We start from the raw sequence: 26,715 nt of genomic DNA on the forward strand, positions 1-26,715 counted from the left end.
AACCTCGGTTTATGAACACCTCGGTTTATGAATTTTTGGTTTACAAACAGACTTCCAGAACCAATTGCACCCATGCTTCGGGTTAAGTACGCTTCACGCTGAGTACTCCGCGGACCTGTCTGGAACGGATTAATCCACTTTCCATTACTTTCAATGGGAAAGTTCGCTTCAGTTTATGAACGCTTCAGTTTAAGTACTCCACGGACCGTCTGGAACAGATTAATCCACTTTCCATTACTTTCAATGGGAAAGTTCGCTTCAGTTTATGAACGCTTCAGTTTATGAACAGACTTCCGGAACCAATCGTGTTCATAAACCGAGGTACCACTGTATTCCTGCAACCACACTTCTCGCAGGGAGGGAACTGCCAGAAGGCCCTCGGAGCTGGGCCCCGGTGTCTTGGCTGACCGATGAGGGTGGAGATGCTCCTTAGCTCAGGAGTAGGGACCATCTGGGGGGGGCCTTTCTGAGGTTGCCGAACCAAAGTCCCCACCCTCACCCCTGACTGTTGGCCAGGCTGGCCGGTGGGGCTGGAATCCCAACCCTGCTGGAAATCACTTTAGCCCTTGTGTGGAGACGGCAAGGCCCAGTTTCTCGAATGGGCCTATGTGCCCTAAAGCTCCCCTTCGTTCTGCATGCATTTGTTCAGTACATTCATAGGCCAGTTTCCCCCGCCTCCCTTCTTTCATCTTCACGACAGCCCTGCGAGGTAGGCTGTGTGATGTAGTGGTTAAGAGTGGTAGACTCGTAATCTGGGGAACCAGGTTCGCGTCTCCGCTCCTCCACATGTAGCTGCTGGGTGACCTTGGGCTAGTCACACTTCTTTGAAGTCTCTCCGCCCCACTCACCTCACAGAGTGTTTGTTGTGGGGGAGGAAGGGAAAGTAGATTGTTAGCCGCTTTGAGACTCCTTCGGGTAGTGATAAAGCGGGATATCAAATCCAAACTCTAGGATGGGCCCAAGATGGCAGCTAGCCCCCCCAAGGTCCCCCAACATGACCGAGCGGGAGGATCTGAACCCTGTCTCCCAGTTCTGCGGGCCAGTCGCACATGCCATAGCCCCACAGATCCCAGTAGCCTGTCGGGAAAAGGGGCGGGCGATGCGTCAACCGAATTCCTCAGGCGAATCTCTCCCCTCCCCTCTCCTCGTCCCTCCCCCAGAGTGCTACTTTGAAAAGGCCGGTGATCCCCACCGAGTTCGGGGCAAAGGTCCCCACCAACATCCGGCAGAGATACCTCAACCTCTTCATCGACGAGTGCCTGAAGTCGTGTACCTCCCAGCAAGAAGCGTTCGACAAGGTTTGTACCTTTGAGGAAGGAGCAGGGGGGTGTTATTTGGGGTGGGGTACGGAAAGAATTCTGGATGCTTAATAGTTTGCCGCTCATTTACGGCAGGCCCAACAGCCTCGGCCCGACCTGGCCCCTCTTGGGTGATTTTCTTCCGCATCACAGCTCCGCCTTGGCTGTGTTGGCTCAGGCTCATGGGAATTATAGTCCAAATTATCTGTTAAGACCCCTGGGTAGCTGGGTGAGAACCTAGGATTGGTGGGAAGGAAGAGTTGGAAACTCGGTGAGTGAGCAAAATCGATCATCTTTCTTGGGGTTTGCATGATGGTGTATATTTTTTTCCTGCCACTTTTTACACTAAAGTGTCTCAAAGAGACTTGGGAGTAGAAGCACAGAATGGTAGAGTTGGAAAGGGACCCCCAAGGGTCACTCAGTCCAACCCCCTTGCAATGCAGGAATCTCGGCTAAAACATGCGTGACAGATGGCCATCCAACCTCTGCTTAAAGACCTCCAAGGAAGGCGAGTCCACCACCTCCGTTCCACAGTCGGAACAGCTCTTACTGACAGAGAGTTTGCCCTGATATTTAGTTGGAATTTCCTTTCTTGTATATCTTGAAGCCACGGGTTTGAGTCCTACTCTCCGGAGCAGGAAAAAACAAGCTTGCTCCCTCTTCCATGCGTCAGCCCTTCAGATATTGGAAGATGGCTCTCCTATCTCCTCTCAGTCTCCTCCAGGCTAAACGTACCCAGCTCCTTCAATTGTTCCTCATCAGGCTTAGTTTCCAGACCCTTGATCACATATTTTAATATCTAGGAAATAATAACAGGAAACAAAACCAGAAGTAAGCAGGAAAACGAACATAAAAATCCTCACCCGTAGAGATACGTAAAAAAGGTGAAGTCCTTACACTTCACCAGTAACTAGATGAGCTTTCCGGCCCTCGAGGCTCCCCGGGGCCAAGCCCCTTTGCCTTGCACCTTTCCTTGAGTGCTTTTTGCCTGGCTGGAAATGTTCCCTGGATGGAGGAGAGAGAACAGAGAGTTTGTGTGCGTGTTTGAGCGAGCCGTCTGCAGAAACGAAGCCCGTTTTGCAGAGGGCGGCATTCATTCGTTTCTCCGGCCCACAATGTCGCCCGCAGGCCCTGGCAGAGGAGAAGGTGGTCTACGACCGCAGCACCAGCCGCAACATCTACCTGAACGTGGCAGTGAATACCCTGAAGAAGCTGCGCAGCGCCCTTCCCAGCCCCGCACACAATGATCGCAGTGCGTATTTTCCCTTTCCTTTTCTTGCTTGCTTATTTTGTAAGGTTTCTTGCCTGCCTGACGTAACTCTGATCCTCAATCTGTTCTCTCTCATTCACATTCGGATCAGCAGTTCAAAAGAAGGAGAAAGAAAAATATGGAAAGATACATGTATCTTTTTTAAAAAAACAACAACCTCAAAACATTTTTGAAATCAACTTTTCAGATTTTACGAATTCTTTACAATAGCCATCAGAACAAATCTCTCCTGTCCCTTGACTCCCCCCCACACCCTTCCATGGTGTTTTTTTTCAGGCGTTATAAAGCTGCTATATTACTTACATTTTACCCATTATATACGTTAAGTATAAATCATTGAACTACTGTTCTCACCTGCTGCTATTACTACTAGTACTACTACTACTACTACTAGTACTACTACTACTATTACTACTACAATACCTAGGGGTCTCAGGGCGGTTCACAGAAAAAAACAAGATATGACTGGGATGTGACTGGGAGCGGCCACCGAGACCCTATAACATCAGTCTTGAAAGACCTGCATTGGCTCCCAGTACGTTTCCGAGCACAATTCAAAGTGTTGGTGCTGACCTTGAAAGCCCTCAATGGCCTCGGGCCAGTATACCTGAAGGAGCGTCTCCACCCCCATCGTTCTGGCGGTTCGCTCGCTACGAGAAGCCAAGTTACAGGGAACCAGGCAGAGGGCCTTCTCGGTGGTGGCGCCCGCCCTGTGGAACGCCCTCCCACCAGATGTCAAAGAGAACAACATCTGCCAGACTTTTAGAAGAGGCAGCCCTGTTTAGGGAGGCTTTTAATGTTTAACCGACCAATGTATTTTAATATTTTGTTGGAAGCCGCCCAGAGTGGCTGCGGAAACCCAGCCAGATGGGCGGGGTGTACTGTATTTTTCGCTCCATAGGACGCACCTGACCACAGGACACACCTAGTTTTTAGAGGAGGAAAACAAGGGGGGGGGGAATATTTCGCTCTCTTTAATTGTCCTATGTGCAGCTCTGGCTTTTGGCAGGGCTCTGGCTCTCGCATTTGCTCCATAGGACGCACTGACTTTCCCCCTTTTTGGGAGGGAAATAGTGCGTCTTATGGAGCGAAAAATATGGTGAATAATTAATAATAAAATCACAGAATACATAATAAATATAAAACAACAACCGAATAGCCCCCACCCCAGCTATGTAAAGACAAACGTAGGTTCCCCCCCCCTCACATTTTGGCACTTTCTTTGAGCCTAGTACCGCGACGTGGCAATTCTGATGACGTCAAAAGCTGTCCTGGGATTGCATGGGGCTGAGGCCTACTCGGAGAAGACCCATTGAAAAACAACAGGTCTAACTTAGCTCTGCTCATTCATTTCAGTGGGCCTGCTCTGAGCTATGGCCCGCTAACTGCATCTGATCCACAGGTGGCTGCACAGGAATTTGCGGACTCGAGCGCCCCTGGCTGAAGCCAGCTTTCTGAAATAATAATAATAATAATAATAATAATAATAATAATAATATATTATTCATACCCCGCTCATCTGGCTGGGTTTCCCCAGCCACTCTGGGCAGCTTCCAGCAAAACATTAAAATTCAAAAATTCAAAATATAAAAATACAATAATGTGCCCATTTCGTACCCGGCTCCTTTTTCCCTTCCCAGGACTCGGCAACCGGAAGTTGGTGTCTCACGAGGCCATGCTGGGAGGCAAGCTGGCAGCCAAGACCAGCTTCACCTTGAACCGCTCTGCGGCCGCTCAGTTGCGGGCGGAGGACCTGAAAGGTAGGCTCCTCTTTCTGTCGAGTAGAAACGGCGGCTCTGTGTGTGCGCGCGTCTGTGTGTCCGCGCCCCCTTCCTTTCTGCCTTACGAGGTCCCCGGGGCCGTTCAATCCCTTAAATCCAGTGCGAAGAACACCATAAAACCTTTGCGATCCCTTTGAAACCAGGAGAGCAGGGGCTAATGTCTCTGCTCAGCAGATTTTATTTGAGTGAGCCGATCTCTTTGCCACCCTTAGGGGCCTCCCTCTACCGCCGGCTCAAGGAGTACGTTTTGACAGAGGACGACCTGAAGGAGCATGGGTACCCTCTGCCATGCCCCGAGACGTCGGGCCGCGCCGTTGTCTTCAACGCGGAGGAGAAGAAAACGACTGACGGTAAGCTCTGCGGGAAGAGGGGCGAGACCCGCGAGGGCTTCTGGCTTGGCGATCCTCATATAGTATCGATCCATTGTATTTATAATCCCTCCTGCGTCGTTTTCCCCCTCCCCACTTTATCACCAGCGACAACCTTGGGAGGTAGGTTGGGCTGAGAGGCAGTGACCGGCCTCCAGGTTCACCCACTGAATGGGGATTTGAACCTCAGTCTCGCAGTTCCTAGTCTGACAACTCTAAGCCAGAGGCCTTTTGGGGTCCACGGATCCCTTGACCAACTGCATTCTTTCTGTGGCACCCCTGGGGGGCTCAGGAGCCCAGTTAGGTCCCCTCCTTCCCTGCAGAGCTGGCAGCCCCTCACCCTTTTTTGAACACCCTCCCTTGTGGAGGGTTCCCTCGGCCTCCTCTCCCCTCTCCTTGGGAGTCCTCCGGGCAGCCGCTGGTCTCTGAGCTGCCCCAAAGAGAGCTGCTTCCTCACGCTGCCCCACAGGGGTCTGGGAAGAGGAGGCCCCCAGCCTCAGTGGCCCAACGGAGACCGGACAAAGGTGGACATGAGGCCAGTAGCTTACTTTTGGGGGGGGGCAGCAACGGGCCCTGCCAGGCTTGCATGGCACAAAGCAAACAAGATGATGGGCCAAAGCAAACAAGATGAATTTTAACAAGGAGAAATGTAAGGTACTACACTTGGGCAAAAAAAATGAAAGGCACAAATACAGGATGGGTGACACCAGGCTTGAGAGCAGTACATGTGAAAAGCACCTAGGAGTCTTGGTAGACCACAAACTTGACATGAGTCAGCAGTGTGATGCAGCAGCTAAAAAAGCCAATGCAATTCTGGGCTGCATCAAGAAGAGTATAGCATCTAGATCAAGGGAAGTAATAGTACCACTGTATTCTGCTCTGGTCAGACCTCACCTGGAGTACTGTGTCCAGTTCTGGGCACCCTTCAGCACTGGGCACTCAGCTCCCAGGCTGGCATTGCAGACAGCAAGCACAGGAAATCTTAGATCGAACTGAGAAACAAGGACACACAAAGTACAAAATTGCTCTCTCCCTCCCTCCCTCCCTCCCTCCCTCCCTCCCTCCCTCCCTCCCTCCCTCCCTCCCTCCCTCCCTCTCCCTGAGCTCCTCTTCTCTCTCTTCCCAGCTGCTCCTGCAGTTCTCAAAGACATGCTCTGGGAAAGGCTGCTGGGGCGGGGGGGGGGGCAGGGGTGAGGTGACGGCAAGGCCGGTGGAAAAGCCATGGACTAAGTACAACAGAAAGTCTCTCTCCCCTCACAGTTCGTACTGCAGGTGTCCCTTGTCCGCTTGAGAGTTGTTTCTAGTCCCGCTGCAGTTTGCTTATTTCTTTATGGAGCAGGCCTTCGTTGTGCCACGAGGGGGCGCACCCACAGTTTTGCTCAACGGGACGAAACTTTTGGTTTTTTATATAAAACACCATTCTGTTGCTCTCTCTCTCTTTCTCTCTCTCTCTCTTTGTAAATATTTCTTGCCGTGTTTCGTGACATAGGTAAAGCAAGAGAGAACAGCTCTAACGACAGATGAGAATCAACAGAATGAAAAAACAGAGTACAGGGGCACATGACTTGAAATAACAAGATCCGAGTGAAGCATGATATTTTATTTATTGAATAAATTAATCAAAAATAATTTAATTAAATAGCAGCCTTACTTGATGAACAAGCGTCGTTCCAGGTGCGCCAAGCATGTGGTGAGGGTTGCCTTGAAAACGTTGGTTCTGCTGTATACAGAATCATCATCATCATCATCATTATTACAGTTGCACCTTGGAAGTCGAACGGAATCAGTTTGAATTCCAAAACGTTTGGAAACCAAAGCGCGGCTTCTGATTGGCTGCAGGAAGCCCCATCGGACGTTCGGGTTCCAAAAATCACTCGCAAACTGGAACAACCACTGCTGTATTGTTTTAACGCTCGATTGGGAGCCGCCCAGAGTGGCTGGGGAAACTCAGCCAGGTGGGCGGGGTATAAATAATAAATTATTAGTATTAGCATTATTCTGGGTTTGTGGCATTTAGGAGCTAGAACGTTCGACTCGCAAGGTGTTTAGGATCCAAAGTTTGACTATTATTATTATTATTATTATTATTATTAGAATTTATATACCACCCTATACCTGGTGGGGTCTCAGGGCAGTTCACAGAATAAAATCAAGATATAAAACCACAAAATACATACCGTAATAAATATAAAAACAACTCCAATTCTCATGGAATTGGGGAACTGGAAGGGACCCCTAAGGGCCGATCTGGTTCAACCCCTCTGCAATGCAGGAATCTCAGCCAAGCCAACAAGGAGGTAGGGGAACAAACAGTGGAACTTCAGAAAAGCACCTGGAATTAATTCATTGAATCTCTCTCTCTCCCTCCCCCCCCCAAAAAAAATTCAAGGCTCCTGCAGAGTTTGCTGCCGCTGCGGCACCGAGTACATGGTGACGCCGTCTGGGAACTGTGTCCGCAAGGAGGAATGCGTCCACCACTGGGGGAAGTTGCGCAAGCAGAGAGGTAAAACGTAGCCTTTGTGTTCCTTTTCTCCCACATCTCATCCTTCCGCAGCAGCAGCAGCTCAAAGAGTGGGTGTTTGCGGCGGTTTGCATCTTCACCCGTGCTCGGCCTCCCTGCGTTCTGTCTTCGCAACAACCTATGAGAATCGCGCAGGGCTGCTGCTTCTCGTGGCTTGCTCGGCGGAGTTGGAAGGGGGGACCCCGAGGGTCATCCAGCTGAACCCCCCACGATGCAGGAATTTCAAAAGCATCCATGACGGATCCAACCTCCGCTTAAAAACCTCCAAGGAAGGAGAATCCACCACCTCCCATTTGCATATTTCACAGTAAAAGCCGTTCCACTCCCTCTCCCCACAGAAAGCCCCCTCAAAGGGGTTTCCGAAGAGAATCGAACAGGCATAGGCAAACTCAGCCCTCTGGATGTTTTGGGACTACAACTCCCATCATCCCTAGCTAACAGGACCAGTGGTCAGGGATGATGGGAATTGTAGTCTCAAAACATCTGGAGGGGCGAGTTTGCCTATGCCTGGAATAGAATAACCAAGTTATTGGTTAAAAAAAAAAGGCTCGAAGTAGCTGCTTTGAACATTCAGTGAAATGAAATCGGCAATAAACAGGTTAAAGCAGACATCAACATTCTGTGTGTCTGGGCAGGCTCATCTGAACAAAAATGTTTTTAGCAGGCACCGAAAAGAATTCAGCGAACAGTTTCCGCCTTGATCAGCAGGCAGGCAGGCAGAGGTCCTGGATGCTGGGTTTGGATCCCTGAAAGCTTACGAGTCACATTCTCTGAGGGTGGCCTACCGGGTAGGGTTGTTGTGCAAGGCTGAAAACGGTTTGGCGTGGGGAAGGAATACATGGGTTCTGAGTGTTTTGAGACACTGAGGGGGATAGAACAAATATGTAGCGGACCAGTTCAATTCCCTGACCTAGTCATTATGCAGCTTCGGCAAAGAACCACTCTTTGAACTTTGCTGTTTCCTCTTCCCTCCCCTTATTTATCTCATCCCTTTGGTTGTAAACAATCATCATCATTATTATTAATTTAAAACCTTGAGTGCTTGAGAGAAAGGCAGGATGTAAATATTGCAAGTGAGGACAGCCTCTGCGTAACATTCAGCTGGTAGTGTCTGGGAAATGCCCTTCCGCTGGTGTCCTCCTTGGTCAGCCTCTCTTCTCCCTTTCAGTTCCCGGTGGTTGGGAAACCCATTACAACTGCTGTTCCGGAGCGGTGGGTTCCCCTGGGTGCCAAGTCGCAAAAGTAAGTAGTTTTAAATTTCCTTGGTTTCCTTTTATCTCGCCCGTCCTCCATCACAGAGCCCCAGGTGGCATAAGCGTGGTTGGTAGATCTAGGCGCAGGTCGTAGTTCACTGGTAGAGCCCCTGCCTTGCAGGTAGAAGGTCCCAGGCTCAGTCCTGTTTCCCTCCCAATCCCCAGATAGGACTGGGAATGCCCCCCCTGCTTGAAACCTTGAGAGCCCTGTGAACATCAGTTAGGCCCGGTTGCTCACCGGATGGCAAGACGCTTTGAGCATATGGCACCGATCCTAGTCGGACTGCACTGGCTACCAATTAGTTTCCAGACCCAATTCAGAGTGCTGGTTTCAACCTATAAAGCCTTAAACGGCTTAGGACCGCAGTACCTCAAGGACCGCCTCATCCCATAGGATGAGAACGGGGCCTTCTCTGCAGTGGCTCCCATTTCTGGAATGCTCTCCCCAGGGAAGTTGCCTGGCGCCTTCATTATACACCCTTAGGCGCAAGGCAAAAACGTCCCTTTTCAACCAGGCCTTTGGTTGATCTGTTTTACATCCTATGCCCTTTTAATATGCGGGGTTTTTGGGGGGGGAGGGGGCTCGTGGGTTGTTGTTTTTATTTTTATTAGGTATTGTAGTTGTGTTGTTGCAGCTACTCTCGAGTAAAGACGCCCAAGTCCGTGCTTGTCTTTAAGGGTTTATTGTGCATATTATTTACAGTGCAGAGATAACAGAAATTATTTACAGTGCAGAGATAACAGAAAACAAGACCTCCTAGTCCCTCGCAGAATCCGGGAGTGGACGTTTCCTGTTGCGTGACCAGCATAAGAGCTTGGGCACCCTGAAACGCCTCCTCCCGACCTTACGTTTAGTGGCGCGCCTTAATTCGGGCGCCAGAAGGGACTGCCTGTTCCCCTCCACCTCTGGGTCAAGGCGGAGCAAGGGCTCTCCCACATCGCTGAGCCTTGCCTCCTCCATCCTGCTAACTTCCTCCTTCCCCCCATCTCGCTAACTTCCTCCTTCGCCCCCAGCTGCTGCTGCTCTCACTGGGCGAAGTGCTGGTCAGCAGGATGGGGGGGAGTTCCCAGTAGGAAGGTCCCCTGACAGGTATTTTGTGTTTTTATATCTTGATTTAATTCTGTGAACCGTCCTGAGACTCCCGGGGATAGGGCGGTATGTAAATTCAATTAATAATAATAATAATAATAATAATAATAATAATAGCCTGTAAACCTGGAAGCTCCTCCACAAATTTGCCTTTGTCCTAAAGCAGGGGTCAGCAAACCTTTCCAGCAGAGAGCCGGTCCACTGTTCCTCAGACCTTGGGGGAGGGGGGGCTGGACTATATTTTGAAGGGGGGGAAATGAACAAATTCCTATGCCCCACAAATAACCCAGAGATGCATTTTAAATAAAAGGACACATTCTACTCATGTAAAAACACACTGATTCCCGACCGTCCGCGGGCTGGATTTAGAAGGCAATTGGGCCGGATCCAAGGCCTTCGTTTGCCTACCCATGTCCTAAAGCCAGGCAAGGTGAAATAAGCCGGCTTCCTTCTCTCTAATTCCCTCCCCCCTCCTTTCTTTCAGCAACACGTTCACGACGGCAGGAAGGAGAACTTGGAGGGCTTTGTGAAGACCTTTGAGAAGATGCCCAGCGCGGACGGCAACCCGGGCATATACGCCTTAGACTGCGAAATGGTTGGTAGAGCATTCGATTGGGGCTGGCTGGGGTGGTTTCGCAAAACGATAGCCATTAAAATCATAGGGCTTAGGCAGCTCGAAAGAGGCTGCTTCTTTCAACTTCGAACGTGTCTCTGTCTATCTGTCTATCAGTCTACCTATTGTGTCTGTTTCCAAAACAGATAACTAAAACCGTAGCTCTGTTCCTTAACTGCTGGGTAATACAGTGGAACCTCGGAAGCCAAACACCTTTGAACTCGAACGTTTCGGCTCCCGAATGGTCGAAACCCAGAAGTGAGGAGTGTTCCGGTTTTCAAACGATTTTCGGAAGCCGGACGTCCAGCGCAGCTTCCAATTGGCTGTAAGACGGTTCCTGAAGTCGAACGCTATCTATCTATCATTATTCATCTATCGTGTCTGTTCTGAAAAAAGATAACTAAAATCGTAGCGCTCTTCCTTTACCGGTGGGAAACAGTCGGCCAAAAGAAAGCAGCCTTGAAAGTTGTCAGAAATGTCTCTCCCCCCCCCTCTTTGATTCCTGCCTCTCTGGACCCCAAATCGGTTTAGTCTCTGGGTCATTGAATCAGGCGAGGATTTGGCGAATAGGCGATCAGGGTTGCCTGCGAAACAGGAGCCTTCCTGAGTCACAAACACCCCCCCCCCAAATCTCTCTCTCTCTCATTCTCCGGCTCCCACAGTGTTACACCAAGCAAGGCCTGGAGCTGACCCGGGTCACGGTGATCAACTCGGAGCTGAAAGTCGTCTATGACACGTTCGTCAAGCCTGACCACAAAGTCGTGGACTACAACACTCGGTGAGGATAATCGGAGGTCTGGTCCGCCACGCCTTCATGCTAAGCCGCGGTTCAGAGCATTAGGTGCAAACCGTGCCCAGCTTCTTAACCTTCAGATTGCTGGCCTGTCTGAACCCTAGTTCTGTCTGCTCTGACTGGCAGCAAGTCCTCCAGAGACTCCATCTCCCCTACACAGCAGCCTTTCTGGCAGGCCAGCCAAATTAGCTTAGTTTTTATTTTTTTAAAAATCTTGTTTATTGATGTAATTTTTCGCAAAAAAAGACCGTAAGTTGACTTCTCGTCCTCCCAAGTTTAGTTTTTCCCTTAAGTTCCAAACTGTTTGGTTCCTCTGCTCCAAAATGAAATGGCAAATTCTCTTTCTTTCTTTCTTTCTCATATTTGTTTATTTCCTGCCTTTTTCTCAGCCTGAGACTCAAGGGCAGCTGATGCAGATAAAATGGAAAAAAAGCTAGAAACAGCAAATATGAGAGTTTCGTATGAGGGAATACGGTCTTTCAAATAGCCTGTACGTTCTGGGGGCCGTGCCAAAATTACATATAGCCAAAACACACTGGGTTCAATGTCAGGCAGGATTGCCAAAGTCTCTCCCCACCCCAAAACTCTCTTTTTAATGATTATCTATTTATTTTGCCAAATGCTTAAAGCTGAATGCTCACAAGTCAAATGCAAGTAAGTTGCGGGCTTACAAAAAGGGAGAACTGGAAACTGGCTGATAACTCTCAAAAGTGGATGTTTTGTTTGTTTTCATACATAAATTGTATTGTCATTTTAAAATTTGACAATCATCATCATCAGTTGACATTTACGTCACGTACTAGTTTTGACTTCCCTCCTCCCCTTTCTTGGTTTCTTGTAAAAATACATTTTCAAAACTTGTGTCTCCCCCTTAAATCATTTTGTTTGTCACTCTTTCTTCCAAAGCCACCTTTTAACTGCTTGCTTTTAGATTAATCCTGCTAATCTGTTTAATTGCTCACAATAATTTTTAGATAATCTACACATCTTCCTCTTTCTTTCTTTCTTTCTTTCTTTCTTTCTTTCTTTCTTTCTTTCTTTCTTTCTTTCCTTTAAAATCCTTTTTATTGAGTTTTACATTGCAAATTTAAATTCGAACATTAAACATCAACATCATCATTTAGGATTCCCTGAACCCTTCGACTCCCCTCTGCCCTTTCATGGTTACCATTTTTATCAATCTTTTTTTCAGCTGCTTCACTAATTTTCTCTATTTTTCTTAAATAGAGAAAATTAGCGAAGCATTATTTTTCTTAAATAATCTTTTTTTTTTACCTTAATTCTTAATACATTATGAGCATTGATCAAACCCTGCCAAAGTTTTTAGTTGTTTACATTGTTCTCTTAAATACATTGTAAAAATTTCCCATTCCTGGGGGTGTGTGTGTGTGTGTGTGTGCAGCATCCTCTTTCCATCTCTGCGTGAAGAGTAGGGGGGAGGCACCTTGATAATAAATAATAATAATAATAATAAATTTTATTTATACCCCGCCCCGCCCCCCAGCCAAAACCGGGCTCAGGGCGGCTAAAACTAGATATAAAACACTTGATTAAGATAGAACTTAAAAACAAGATTAAATACAACATTAAAATTATAATGCAAATTAAAATGCAGCCTCGTACGGAAAGGAAATGGGAAAGTGGGGGGGGGAATCAAGTTGGGTCCAGGCCAAAGGCCAGGCGGAACAACTCTGTCTTACAGGCCCTGTGGAAAGAAATCAGGTCCCGCAGGGCCCTGGTCTCATGAGACAGAGAGTTCCACCAGGTCGGAGCCAGTGTTGAAAAGGCCCTGGTTCTAGTTGAGGCTAATCTTGACTTCCTTCGGGCCCGGGATCAAGCAGGAATTTTGTGAGAGTGCCTTTGAAAGGGCGAGTATTCCCACCCGCTTGACGACACGGATCTTTGCCTTCGCAGGTTTTCGGGCGTGACGGAGGAGGACCTGGAGAACGCCTCCATCACCCTGCGGGACGTCCAGGCTGTCCTCTTGAGCATGTTCAGCTCGGACACGATCCTGATAGGGCACAGCTTGGAAAGCGACCTGTTTGCGCTGAAGGTAATGGGAGGGAGGGGCTCTGCTTGCTCTGGGGGAAGCCAAGCTGCAGGGTGGGGTGGGCAGTTCACAAGAGCAGGCGACGGCAAAAATCATGGCGCGGGGGAAACCGCTAAGCCAGCCGATGCATCTGCATAGCCCGGTCCTTATTTAGGGCATCACGATCTACCAGTATATCGTGATGTTTAGCCGGTGATGATATTGCAAACTTGGCAGCCAGATAATCTCCTGGCCCAAGTGGGGGTCCGAGGACACGTTCCTGATGGCGTGAGGATTCCCACTGGTGCAGAAGAACTTAGCAGAAGTACAGTGGTACCTCGGGTTACAAACGCTTCAGGTTACGAACTCCGCTAACCCAGAAATAGTACCTCGGGTTAAGAACTTTGCTTCAGGAATAGCCATGTTCAAATATATAAAAGGATGTCATATAGAGGAGGAAGGTTGTTTTCTGCTGCTCCAGAGAAGCGGACACGGAGCAATGGATTCAAACTACAAGAAAGAAGATTCCACCTAAACATTAGGAAGAACTTCCTGACAGTAAGAGCTGTTCGGCAGTGGAATTTGCTACCAAGGAGTGTGGTGGAGTCTCCTCCTTTGGAGGTCTTTAAGCAGAGGCTTGACAGGCATATGTCAGGAATGCTTTGATGGTGTTTCCTGCTTGGCAGGGGGTTGGACTGGATGGCCCTTGTGGTCTCTTCCAACTCTACGATTCTATGATTCTAGGATGAGAACAGAAATTGTGCTCCAGCGGTATGGCAGCAGCAGGAGGCCCCATTAGCTAAAGCGGTGCTTTAGGTTAAGAACAGTTTCAGGTTAAGAACGGACCTCCGGAATGAATTAAGTTCTTAACCAGCGGTACCACTGTACTTGGGGAAAGGGAAACCCTTTGACCCCGTGTGCACCCGTCTCTCCCGGCAGCTCATCCACGGGACTGTGGTGGACACGGCTGTCGTTTTCCCTCACCGCCTGGGCTTGCCTTACAAGCGGGCTCTGCGCACCTTGATGGCCGACTACCTCAAGCGCATCATCCAGGACAGCGGTGAGATTTCGGCGCCTGGAGGGGGGCGGGATGGGGAGCAAGGGAGAGAATCCGTAGGGTGGCTCCTCGGCTTCTTCAGGCCGCCTTCCGCCTCCACCCCCCTCATTCAGCCCAGACACCGGGGTTCAGCTCTGAGGACCCTCTGGCGGTTCCCTCCCTGCGAGAAGCAGAGGGCACACAGCCTGGGGGTCATTTTGGACTTACCGCTGTCCATGGAGGCTCAGTTCAATTCTGTGTCCAGGGAAGCTGTCGCCCAGCTCCATCTGGTACGCAGAATGAGACCCTCCCTGGCCACAGACTGTCTCACCAGAGTGGTGCATGCTCTGGTTATCTCCCTCTTGGACTACTGCCATGTGCTCTCCATGGGGCTACCTTTGAAGGTGACCCAGAAACTACAACTAATGCAGAATGCGGCAGCTAGACTGGGGACTGGGAGCGGCCGCCGAGACCACATAACATCGGTCTTGAAAGACCTACATTGGCTCCCAGTACGTTTCTGAGCACAATTCAAAGTGTTGGTGCTGACCTTGAAAGCCCTCAACGGCCTCGGTCCAGTATACCTGAAGACATCTCCACCCCCATCGTTCAGCCCCGGACACTGAGGTCCCACGGCCAAAGGTCAAGATTGATTGATTGAATTTATATACTGCCCTATACCGAGAGGTCTCAGGGCGGTTCACAGAAAAGATCACAATATGTAAAATCAAAGTAAGAACAATAACCCAGTAACACCCCACTCCCCAAAAGAGCCACATTTTAAAAGGTTATTGGATGTTGATCAGGTCAACCAAAGGCCTGGTTAAAAAGGAACGTTTTTGCCTGGTGCCTAAAGGTGTATAATGAAGGCGCCAGGCGAACTTCCCTAGGGAGAGCATTCCAGAGATGGGGAGCCACCGCAAAGAAGGCCCCGTTCTCGTGTTGCCACCCTCCGGACCTCTCAAGGAGGTGGCACATGAAGGAGGGCCTTGGAAGATGATCTCAGGGTCCAGGTAGGTTAATATGGAAAGAGGCGGTCCTTGAGGTATTGCAGTCCCTCACTGCCCCACCCCAATTCCTTCCCATCTTCCTGAGTCTCAAGGCAGTGGTGGCCAAACTTGGCCCTCCAGCTGTTTTGGGACTACAACTCCCATCACCCTAGGCTAACAGGACCAGTGGCCGGGGATGATGGGAAATGTAGTCCCCAAACAGCTAGAGGGCCGAGTTTGGCCACCACTGCCCCAAGGGAACTGAGGAGTCGCAACTTCCTGCATTCTCTCTTTGTTTTTCTTCCCGGCAGTGGAAGGCCACGACTCGAGCGAGGACGCCCGGGCATGCATGGAACTGATGATCTGGAAGATCAAGGAAGACGCGAAAGTGAAGCGATGATAAAGGAGAGGCCGCCGCCGTTCTTTCTCCTTTGCCTCTTCCGCTTTTACCGGTGCAGTGCAATAATAATAATGATGATAATAATAATAATAACAACAACAATAACAGCCTCTGGGGAGCCTGGGCCCTCCAGCAGGCACGTTTCCCCCATCCTCCTGTGTTCGCCACCCTCCTCTGCAGGCACACTGAGAAAGCGTGTGACCTCGTGAGGCTGGCCGTGACGTCCTGTCCATCCGCCCCCCCCCCCCTGGACCTGTGGCACGGTAGGCCCGCCAGAGAACTCCAGGATGAAATCTGGGCGGTGCCTAACTCCGCAGCTCCCCGAAACCCCGTCCCGTTCTCAAACCTCGAAAAAGCAGAAATGTGGCTTCTCCTTTTGGGGACTTAACATGGGGCTCCCTGTGCGCTGCCACACGTCGGGAAGTTGGCTGCGACAACTTCAGCAAGCTGCGGAGGCGCTGGCAAGCCACGTGGGGGCTGCGATCCGGCAGCAGGCCGTCTCCAAACCCGCAACACCAGGGGAGAAGGCAGAGGTGCCGTGCGGTTGGCAGGGCAGCAGAACTGAGTCTGAGTCCCGGCCGTGGGTACGGCAGGGCATTGCGCTCGCGCCAGGAGCACAGGGGGCCCTCGGTGCAGCCGGCTGGTGCCGAACCGCAGGACATGGGTCCCCCTGCAAAGAGGGGGGTTCCCCTCGCCCCGTCTCTCAGCTCAACGGACCTCCCCGCTCTCCGCTGCCTGCATTGTTGGACTCCTTCCTGAGGTAGAGGATGGCCCCGGATAGCCGCCTGACCCGGAATCATTGCTTGCGCAAGTCCTCTAGGGTGGAAAATGGGGCAGGGGGCATGAGCACGGCAGGGTCGCTGCAGGGAGCCTTACGATTCACCCTCCTTCACAACGGCAAACCAGGGAACTTCCTCCACTATTCAGAGCATATCACACTGAACTTTCAAGCTCAGCCGCGACTTTTTTAAAAAAACACTAGGAAATGCTTCTTCCTAATAAAATTGCTAGCTTTTCTGAAACGCTGTTCCATGAACGCCCCGTGGGGAAGCTTAACCCAGCTCGCTTGGGGGGGCGACGGGCGACACACGATGCAGGTGGAAATCTTTGCCTTGGCGTATAATGAGAAAAGAAAAAGGGGTGGTGGTGGTTGAATCCACCTTCTCCTCCTCAAATTCACGCACGCTCAGTTATCCACGAGTGTAAATAACAATGTTCTAGGAACGGAGCAAGTTAGAAGACAGGGTGGGTGGTGGGTGGGTTTCCTATTTAAAGCAAGGGGACAATTCTGCACTACAAGCTGTTTCAGCTGACAAAACACTCTTCCTTCCTCTGCACACACCCCCCCCTCCCGAATTGTCATTTAAGGAGGCCTAAGGAGAGAGCTCTCTTAGAGAGTTCAAATGTTTCCCGACGCCATTCATTCCCTTTAAATACCAGTTCCCTGTTTCCATATTTCTTTGCAGCTCCCAGTCTGCCCTCTTCCTTCCTTCCTTCCTTCCTTCGAGGGTAATAAGAGGAGAAAGCAAGTCTCCTTGGCCCCTGGGGGGGGAAAAGAAACTTTATTATTATTATTAATAATAATAACCTTAGTACGACCTCTTCTGCAGTTGACCTCAGCCGTTCCCTGGTTGACGATTCCCGAATCTCTTGTTTTGTTAACACTGTACAGTTAATTAAAAATGGGCGCTGTAGACTTTGTATATGCAGAACTGGTAAAACCTGTTAACACTATTTTGTAAATGGTTTTTTTTGTTTTGTTTTTTTAAATAAATAAAAATCCTGGCTATTTGTGGTAAGCATGATTGGTTGTTTTACAGATTCTCTCTCTCTCTCTCTCTCTCTCTCTCTCTCTCTCTCTCTCTCTCTCTCTCTCTCTTATTCTGCTTACTGGAGAGTGTGTCAGGGATAAAAGGTGGCGGGGGGTAATCCAGAGATTTTATTTTTGAAAGGCCACAACTTTGCCAAACGTTTCATCTACAGAGAGCCAGAAACCTGTCCTCATTAAGTTTAAATCAGAGAGGGCCTTGGGTTTCCTCCATACTTGGTCTAAGTACCAGCTCTGCATGCAAGAACTTGGAAGAACGCCTCTGCTCAGAAGAGGCAGTGCCTCTTGAGAACCTGAATGCTTCTTAGATAGGGGATTTGTATCCCAGATAACCACAGGAGGGGGGTTTCTCTTATTTGGAGGAGCCATTCCCCTCCCGAGAATCTACAAGGCAGCTTCCTGTCTTCATTCTCCTTCACCCTTGGATGAACATTCTGTGATGTCACGACAGGCTAACTATTCGGTGGCACAGGATTCAACGCCACCCTGAAAATGCATTCACTATTTCCATTCTCTCCCTCTGGTATAACTCCCTCCTGCAGGTGGGAATTCCATAGTTTGCACCGCGCGAAGCAGCCCTTTTGTTTCCCCTGCATCTCCCAACTTTCAGCTCCATCGAATCTTCACGAGTTCCGGCGTTCGGAGAAGAGAGAGGGAGGAAAGCTGCTCTCTTACTGGCTATCTCCATGCCGGGCACAGTTTCAGAAACCCGATGTGTCGCCTCCCAACTTGCTTGAGGAGTCCGGATCGCTGGATCAGAGCGAAGGAAAAATTGGAATGAAGTCCACTGGGCCATTGACTCTGGGAGCTGGGGGGTCAGAGGTCAGAAAGAGCTGGCGGGGCTTTTTGTGATGGCAGACGTTGTTGCGTTAAACATGCCTCTTTTGTGCACGAGGGAAAGCTGTTTGCATCCCTGGCTGTGTTCCTCATGGGGATCAGCCCCTGATCGCCACCCCTACGCCAGAGCCTCCCATTGTCCACGTTATTGATCAGGGTGCTGAGCCTCATTAAAACCCCTTCTTCAGTTAATTTCCCTCTTGTAAGCTCCTTTTGGCCGGCAAATGTGGGACGGAGGGTCCCAGGAGCAGGGAGAGTGGGTGGCTGGCCGAGAGTCTCCCGCTGAGATATCGACGGACCTGTCACAACCCGTTTGCGCCCCGTGGCATCTGAAGGGTGCGTTGCAAAGAAATGTCCCCAAGTTAAAAAGCTCCCCACTGAATCGACCACCAGTTCTGTGTTCTGGGGGATTTCGCTGTCCCATTTCATCTCCCCCCTTCCCCTCTTCCAGTGACAGGTTTGGAATCGCCATCAAAGCGTCCTTACTTTGCCGGTTCCATGGCTGCATTTGAAGATTGCTTCTTGTTTGCAGCCCAGAACTTCGGTCACTCATCTCCAATCAGGTGATATTTGGCTAATGATAATATGAAGAAGAATATTATTTGGCGATCACTCGTAGCCGAGTAAGATTGTCTTCCATAAACACGGTTTTAAAACTGAGTCCGTGACTGCGGAGGCCAATTCTGGATCCACACATCCTTCCACAGTGGGGACATAGGTTTCCAGGCGGGAGTTGATCCCGGTGAGGGTTTGCCAAGCGTGCCTTCCTCTTAACACGTTTCTCCCTTGCGTCCTGAGTTCAAGTGTCTTCAAAGACCACAACACCTTTGGTAAAGACTGTTCTCCAACTGGAGCACTCGCAGGCCAGTGTTTCCCAATTGTTGGTGTTTATACTACATTTTTAAAAATTTGCCTTGAGAGAGCCTTTAAACCTCTTTTGTTGACCACCAGCATTACACTTTCCATTTTTAAGTTCAGAATAGAGGAGTTGCTTTGGAAGATGATCATCAGGCTCCCGCACAACATGACCAGTCCAACGAAGTTGACGTTGAAGAATCATTGCTTCAACACTGGAGGCATTAGTTCGCCTGTCTTCCCAAGTGATGTGTATGAATTTTCGGTGACACCGTTGATCGAATTTTTTGAGGAGTTGAAGATGGCATTTATAAGTGGTCCAGGTTTCACAAGAATACAGTAAGGTTGATAGGACAATAGCTTTGTAAACAAGCATTTTATTATATACAGAACGTGGAGCTGATGACGCCAAGTTTGCAGGTTCGATCCCCATATTCCTGCATTGAAGGTTGTTGTTGTTTAGTCGTTTAGTCGTGTCCGACTCTTCGTGACTCCATGGACCATAGCACGCCAGGCACTCCTGTCTTGCACTGCCTCCCGCAGTTTGGTCAAACTCATGTTCGTAGCTTCGAGAACACTGTCCAACCATCTCGTCCTCTGTCGTCCCCTTCTCCTAGTGCCCTCCATCTTTCCCAACATCAAGGTCTTTTCCAAGGATTCTTCTCTTCTCATGAGGTGGCCAAAGTATTTGAGCCTGCATTGAAGGAGGTTGGAATAAATCAGTGTTTTCCCTGGGGGGCGCTGGGATGATCCGGGGGGGGGGGCAGTAGGAGCCTCTAGTGCAATGGGGGGGCTCCCAAGTTGGGCGCTGTTGTGGGATGGCGACAACGCCTTCCCCTGGAGGCGAGGGGTTTTACTGGGCTGGGGGGGGGTGTTTTTTGGCTTCCCCCAGGCCCAGGAAATGGGTCTCAGGTTTCCTGCCTATTCATATAATTTCAAGCTGCAAGTTTTCTTATTCCCAAACACCAAAAACCCAAAAGTAAGTGTTCCCGTTTTTTAACGTTTTTCAGAAGCCGAACGTCCAACGCAGCTGTCGGCTATCGTTTCTGGGGCGCCTGCGCTAATCAGAAGCTGTGCCTTGGTTTCCGAACATTTTGGAAGTCAAAGGGACTTCTGGAACAGAATAAGTTTGGCCCTTTTGTTTTTGCTCTTTATTTTGCGTTTTTGTTTTTGAGGCTTTTTCGGTTCATTTGTTTCTGCGACTGTGTGGAACCCAGTATCTGAAGAAGTGTGCATGCACACGAAAGCTCATACCTATGACAAACTTAGTTGGTCTCTAAGGTGCTACTGGAAGCAATTTTTTTTATTTTTTGTTTTGACTACGTCAGACCAACACGGCTACCTACCTGTAACTAGTGTGTGGAACCCAGTTCAGCTACTGATTGATGGTGTGACTGTGGAAATGGATAAAGCCCCCACCCCCCACCAATCCAAACAATGTCTATCATCAGTGCAGGGAAGAAAAAATAATCATTTTAATTTTTATCATCTACAATACTGTATTATTTATTTTATAGTACAGTACATTGATTATTGCTTTCATTTTATGGATCCGTGGTCTCGTTAGAGAGTAAAATTCATGTTAAGCTGCTGTTTTAGGGGTTGTTTTTAAAAGCCTGGGAGGGATTAATCCGTTTTGCATTGCTTTCTATGGGAAAGTGTGCCCTGGTTTTGGAACGCTTTGGTTTTGGAACAGACTTCTGGAACGGATTAAGTTTGAGAACCAGGGTGCGTGCCAATGTCCAACAATACCTTTCGTTAGATTGTAGGACGTAGGTAGAGATAGGGATACACCACGAAAGACCGCAAATTTGTCACGGCATCTTTCTGTTCGTTTGGTAAAAGGAGAACGATTTCCAGGGGGGCGCTGGGTAATTTTTGTGTGTTTTGAAATTGTTGTTGTTGTTTAGTCGTTTAGTCGTGTCCGACTCTTCGTGACCCCATGGACCATAGCATGCCAGGCACTCCTGTCTTCCACTGCCTCCCACAGTTTGGTCAGACTCATGTTCGTAGCTTCCAGAACACTGTCCAAACATCTCGTCCTCTGTGGTCCCCTTCTCCTAGTGCCCTCCATCTTTCCCAACATCAGGGTCTTTTCCAGGGAGTCTTCTCTTCTCATGAGGTGGCCAAAGTATTGGAGCCTCAGCTTCACGATCTCTCCTTCCAGTGAGCACTCGGGGCTGATTTCCTTCAGAATGGAGAGGTTTGATCTTCTTGCAGTCCATGGGACTCTCAAGAGTCTCCTCCAGCACCATAATTCAAAAGCATCAATTCTTCGGCGATCAGCTCTCACTTCCATACATCACTACTGGGAAAACCATAGCTTTAACTATACGGACCTTTGTAGGCAAGGTGATGTCTCTGCTTTTTAAGATGCTGTCTAGGTTTGTCATTAAAAGCAGGCGTCTTTTAATTTCGTGACTGCTGTTTTGAAATAAGTAGGCCAAATAAGTTTGGGAACCTCTCGACTCGATGATCCTCCATTGCAGGAGGTTGCACTTGATGGACCCTCTGTGATTCTGCGCTCCCTACGATTCTGTGATTCTTTCGTCTGCCCTGGACCATCCAGCAATTCAGCCTCCTTGCAGGCCTGCGAGTTTTAGTGTTAGGAGAGGGGGGAGGAAAGCTCTTTTCTGTAGCTACTTGGTGGTGCATCCTTTGATAAAACCACGCCGCTTCTTCCTTGCCTTTCCCCCACCCAAACTAAAAAGCCCCAATCCCCACAGCTGTTCCACATAAGGGAATTGCTACGCCCGCCCAGGACTTTAGAAAGCTGTGTTGATTCACAGAAGGCAAGCAGTTGGGAAGGGGGAGCTGAGAGAGACGGGGACAATCTCCCAGATCGGCCCTCCCAGTAGCACGGGGTGTTGTTTTTTTAGGGGAACCCCCGCTGTGAAGCATTCAGGGCCCTTTCGTTCAGCTTAACCCCCTCCGCGTAGCCACGAGGCCGTTGGGGTCAGGGGTGATCGGGAATGATCGATCCCACCTTTTGAAAGGCAATTTCATTCCTATAAAACTATGTTTTGTTCCCGGACAGCCGAAGCAAATTGTAGGGGAAGGTGTTAAAACATGGGGCATGCGAAGAAGGGTGTTTTTTGGGGGGGGGTGAGGGAGCTTAGCGAGCAAACGGATCGATCAGGAATCGGGAAGCTGATTAGGGGATGGAGGTAAGCTCTTTAGCGAGCGACGTCCGAAGGGTGCAAGGCCATTGATCGACAGCTTCTCCTGAGCACATCTGTGCTCTTGTTAACTATTTTTTTTGTAGTTTTTACTATTTGAACCCAGGGCGGATGTTTGCTTGTTTCAATGCGCACGTCTTGAATCCACTGTTCCCAGACCAGATCCGTGAGCCCAAAGCGCAGTTCTCCCTCCAGCCAAAGAACATGTGCAAAGGTCCTTTGCTGGGCCAAACCACGTATACATATAAAAAAGGATACTTGGGCATGAAAAATGAATGCAGGGCTGTTACGATGGCACCTTCCAGACATGGAAGTTAGAGTGGCAAATATCAGCCACTGATGTTCGCATTTTTGGCTTGCCACTTGCCTAAATTCATTTTTTATTAGCATCTGTGCATCTTGTAGCTTATTTCGGAGAGGTTTACAAAAAGAAATAAAAATCAGTTCTGAGATGTTGCCAGGCTTAAGCTTCACAATCTAAAGAAAACGATGCAACATGCAAGAAAGATTGGGGGTGGGGTGGGGGAAGCAAGCTCATAGGCACATGGAATTTTATAATAATAATAATAATAATGATAATGATAATTTTTATTATTTATACTCCGCCCATCTGGCTGCGTTTCCCCAGCCACTCTGGGTGGCTCCCAACAGAATATTAAAAACACCAAACATTGAAAACTTCCCTAAACAGGGCTGCCTTCAGATGTCTTCTATAAGTCAGGTAGTTGTTTATTTCCTTGACATCTGATGGGAGGGTGTTCCACAGGGCGGGTGCCACCACCGAGAAGGCCCTCTGCCTGGTTCCCTGTAACCTCGCTTCTCGCAGGGAGGGAACCGCCAGAAGGCCCTTGGAGCTGGACCTCAGTGGGGTGGAGAGGCTCCTTCAGGGATACTGGGCCGTTTAGGGCTTTCAAGCTCAGCACCAACACTTTGAATTGTACTCGTAAACATCCTGGCAGCCAATGTAGGTCTTTCAGGACCGGTGTTATATGGTCTTGGTGGCCACTCCCAGTCACCTGTCTAGCTGTTGCGTTCTGGATTAGTTGCAGTTTCCGAGTCACCTTCAAAGGCAGCACCACGGAGAGCACATGGCAGTAGTCCAAGCAGGAGATAACCAGAGCATGCACCACTCGGGCGAGACATTCTGTGGGCAGGGAGGGTCTCATCCTGCACACCAGATGGAGCTGGGGGACAGCCGCCCCTGGACACAGGGCCGGGAGGGACCCAAGTGTCATCTTCTCCAATCTCATGCAATGCAGGAATCACAGCCCACCTTTCGAGGGAGTCCGTTCCTCTGTCTTAACAGCACATCCCTCCAGAAAGCTCTTCCCTAAATGTTTAGTTCGGTATCTCCTTTCTTGTCATTGGTTTGGGTCCTTAACGTAAAACAAGCTTGCTCCATGTTCCACGCAACAACAGCCCTTCAGATATTTGAAGATGGCCATCATTCCACCTCTTTAGCCTTCTCTTTTAATAATAATAATAATAAATTTTATTTATACCCCACCCTCCCCAGGCAAGACTGGGCTCAGGGTGGCTAACACCGCATATAAAACAGTTAATTAAAATACAGCTTAAAAACAAGATTAAATACAACATTCAAATCAGAATTAAAATTAAAATGCAGCCCCATCAGAAAAGGGGAAAAGGGGTTAGCTCTAGGTCAAAGGCCAGGTGGAACAACTCCGTCTTACAGGCCCTGCGGAAAGAAATCAAATCCCGCAGGGCCCGGGTCTCATGAGACAGAGTATTCCACCAGGTTGGAGCCATTGTTGAAAAGGCCCTGGTTCTAGTTGAGGCTAATCTGATTTACTTTGGACCCCGGACCTCTAAGGTGTTACTATTTATGGAGAGGTGGTCCCATTGGTACGAGGGTCCTAGGCCATGAAGGACTCGGTCCAGTATACCTGAAGGAGCGTCTCCACCCCCATCGTTCTGCCCGGACACTGAGGTCCAGGGCCGAGGGCCTTCTGGCGGTTCCCTCGTTGCGAGAAGCCAAGTTGCAGGGAACTAGGCAGAGGGCCTTCTCGGTGGTGGCGCCTGCCCTGTGGAACGCCCTCCCAACAGATGTCAAAGAGGAAAACAACTACCAGACTTTTAGAAGACATCTGAAGGCAGCCCTGTTTAGGGAAGCTTTTAGTGTTTAATAGATTATTGTGTTTTATTCTTTTGTTGGAAGCCGCCCAGAGTGGCTGGGGACCCGGCCAGATGGACGGGGTATAAATAAAATATTATTATTATTATTATTATTATTATTATTATTATTATTATTATTAAAAGGTCAAAACCAGCACCCTAAATCTGACCCTGTACTCCACCGGGAGCCAGTGCAGCTGGAAAAGCACTGGATGAATTCCAGGCTAAACATACTTGACTCGCCCCCCCCCAATAAAACAACCCATTGCTCATAAGACTTCGGTTTACAGGCCCCCTTGGTCCACCCTCCTCTCTCTGAAATCTTTTCCAGCTGGTCAACACCCTCCTTGAACGGTGGCTTGCAAGCCTTGCTTCTTCTGAGCATTCTTTTCTCCCTGCAAGAATGGGCTGTTCTCTTCCTTTGCAATTTGCCCCTTCTTCCATTCCCCATTCATAACCCCTTACAGCTCATCTGTCATCACAGAGAGGTGGTGACTAGGCCCAAGGGCACCCAGTGAGCTTCAGGGATGAGTGGGGATTCGATCCCTGGTCTCCTGGGTCCTAGTCCAACGCTCTTAACCATTACGCAAACTTCAAAAGCAAGACTCTCTCTCTCTCTCTCTCTCTCTCTCTCTCTCTCTCTCTCTCTCTCTCTCTCTCTCTCTCTCTCTCTCTCTCTCTCCTAAACTCTCTTTTTCTTCCTTCTTTTCTTTCATAGAATCATAGAGTTGGAAGAGACCACAAGGGCCATCCAGTCCAACCCCCTGCCAAGCAGGAAACACCATTAAGCATTCTTGACATATGCCTGTCAAGACTCTGCTTAAAGACCTCCAAAGAAGGAGACTCCACCACACTCCTTGGCAGCAAATTCCACTGTCGAACAGCTCTTACTGTCAGGAAGTTCTTCCTGATGTTTAGGTGGAATCTTCTTTCTTGTAGTTTGAATCCATTGCTCCGTGTCCGCTTCTCTGGAGCAGCAGAAAACAATCTTTCTCCCTCCTCTATATGACATCCTTTGATATATTTGAACATGGCTATCATATCACCCCTTAACCTTCTCTTCTCCAGGCTAAACATACCCAGCTCCCAACATCTTCATGCCAACATCTTCATGCCAACATCTTCATGGCAGATTTAGAACAACGTTTCCTAAACTCCTACCCACTCAAACCTCTCTTGTACCTGCAATACATTGACGATATTTTTATTATCTGGACAACAGACCCTGGAAACCTTCCACCAGACATTCAATGACTTTCACCCCACCATCAACCTAACAATGAACCAATCTATGCAAGAAATACATTTTTTGGACACTACTATAAAAATACAGGATGGACGTATAGACACCACCTTATACAGAAAACCAACTGACCGACAAACATATCTACATGCTTCTAGCTACCATCCCAAACATACCAAACAATCCATCGTATACAGCCAGGCCTTACGTTACAACCGCATCTGTTCCAACTCTACAGACAGAGAATCTCACCTAAGAGATCTACAGCAAACCTTTTTTTTAATATAATTTTCATTGATTTTACAGATTACAAAAAGAAACATATATAAAAGAAACACTTTCATAAACAAATTTTCCACCTTCTTTCCACCCCCCCCTCCCATGGGCCCTCCCCTGCCACAGGAGTATCCCATGCAGGCAGGCAGTTGAAGATGTTCCATTTTGTAGATGAGTTTATGTCCCCCCCCTCCCCCACCCCCCCAGAGTCCCCCCCTGCCACCAGAGAGCTCCAGGAGCAGAAAGCAGAGAGACAACCACCCAGCAATCCAAAAAGAAAAAAGCTACACTAAAAGAAAAAAGAAAAAAAAAATTCAAAAAAGGAATAATAAAAAAGAAAAAAGACAAAAAACAATAAAAACAATCTTTTTCAAATTTACATTGATAAACCATATTTTGTGGGCTTCCCCTACCTCCCCCCTTTCCCAGTTTTCATCCCTTTACTATCCTCTTTAACAGTTTCCATATCTATAAACAACTTACTTTTCCTCTTCATAAAATTTTTAAACTTAGCTAATACCATTTTCACTGAATCTCTTAATCCTTATAATTCATTATCCAATTTTTCTTCCCTTGCCTAATTTTCCCCCTCAATAGACTTCTTAAAATTTAAATCCCTAAACTTCTTTTATTTTAACTTTTCCCATAATTAGCTCTTACACTCTAAAAAATCCCAATATAACCTTTCTTCCCCAGATTCCGACTACCTCCCTCCAACCCAGCAAGTTCCGTAATCAACAATCCAAATTTGCTCTTGATAATCCGTCCTAATAATTACACTCCCATTTTTCCTTCATCCCACCCCCTTTTTCCAATGTTTTGTCCCCCAGATATCCATGGGGCCCCCCTGAGTTTCTCCCCTTCTTAAGTTATTCATGTCCTTCTCCTTGTGGGAAATCTGTAATTCCATTGGTTCCTGT

General features: G+C 48.7%; 1 protein-coding gene across 2 annotated transcripts in view; it reads left to right on the forward strand.

The window, feature by feature from the left end:
* REXO1 (RNA exonuclease 1 homolog) overlaps positions 1-17,240 on the forward strand; it is a 32,160-nt gene extending 14,920 nt beyond the window's left edge. Inside the window, exons 6-17 of one of the 2 annotated variants that reach the window (XR_015950767.1) lie at positions 1,161-1,298; positions 2,427-2,550; positions 4,209-4,328; positions 4,562-4,699; positions 7,107-7,220; positions 8,407-8,480; positions 9,506-9,581; positions 10,066-10,176; positions 10,857-10,972; positions 12,902-13,040; positions 13,956-14,076; positions 15,353-15,520. Coding sequence is in view for 1 of the 2 variants with exons in the window: in XM_035119245.3 (XP_034975136.2) it covers positions 1,161-1,298; positions 2,427-2,550; positions 4,209-4,328; positions 4,562-4,699; positions 7,107-7,220; positions 8,407-8,480; positions 10,066-10,176; positions 10,857-10,972; positions 12,902-13,040; positions 13,956-14,076; positions 15,353-15,441 (1,284 nt within the window). In the remaining variant the exon portion in view is untranslated. Of the gene's footprint in view, positions 1-1,160; positions 1,299-2,426; positions 2,551-4,208; positions 4,329-4,561; positions 4,700-7,106; positions 7,221-8,406; positions 8,481-9,505; positions 9,582-10,065; positions 10,177-10,856; positions 10,973-12,901; positions 13,041-13,955; positions 14,077-15,352 lie in introns of both variants that reach the window. The other variant, XM_035119245.3, reaches the window with a different exon arrangement.
* Positions 17,241-26,715: the final 9,475 nt, after the last annotated feature.

This window comes from Zootoca vivipara, chromosome 6 (assembly GCF_965207765.1).
Source record: "Zootoca vivipara chromosome 6, rZooViv2.hap1.1, whole genome shotgun sequence".
NCBI classification, from domain to species: Eukaryota; Metazoa; Chordata; class Lepidosauria; order Squamata; family Lacertidae; genus Zootoca; species Zootoca vivipara.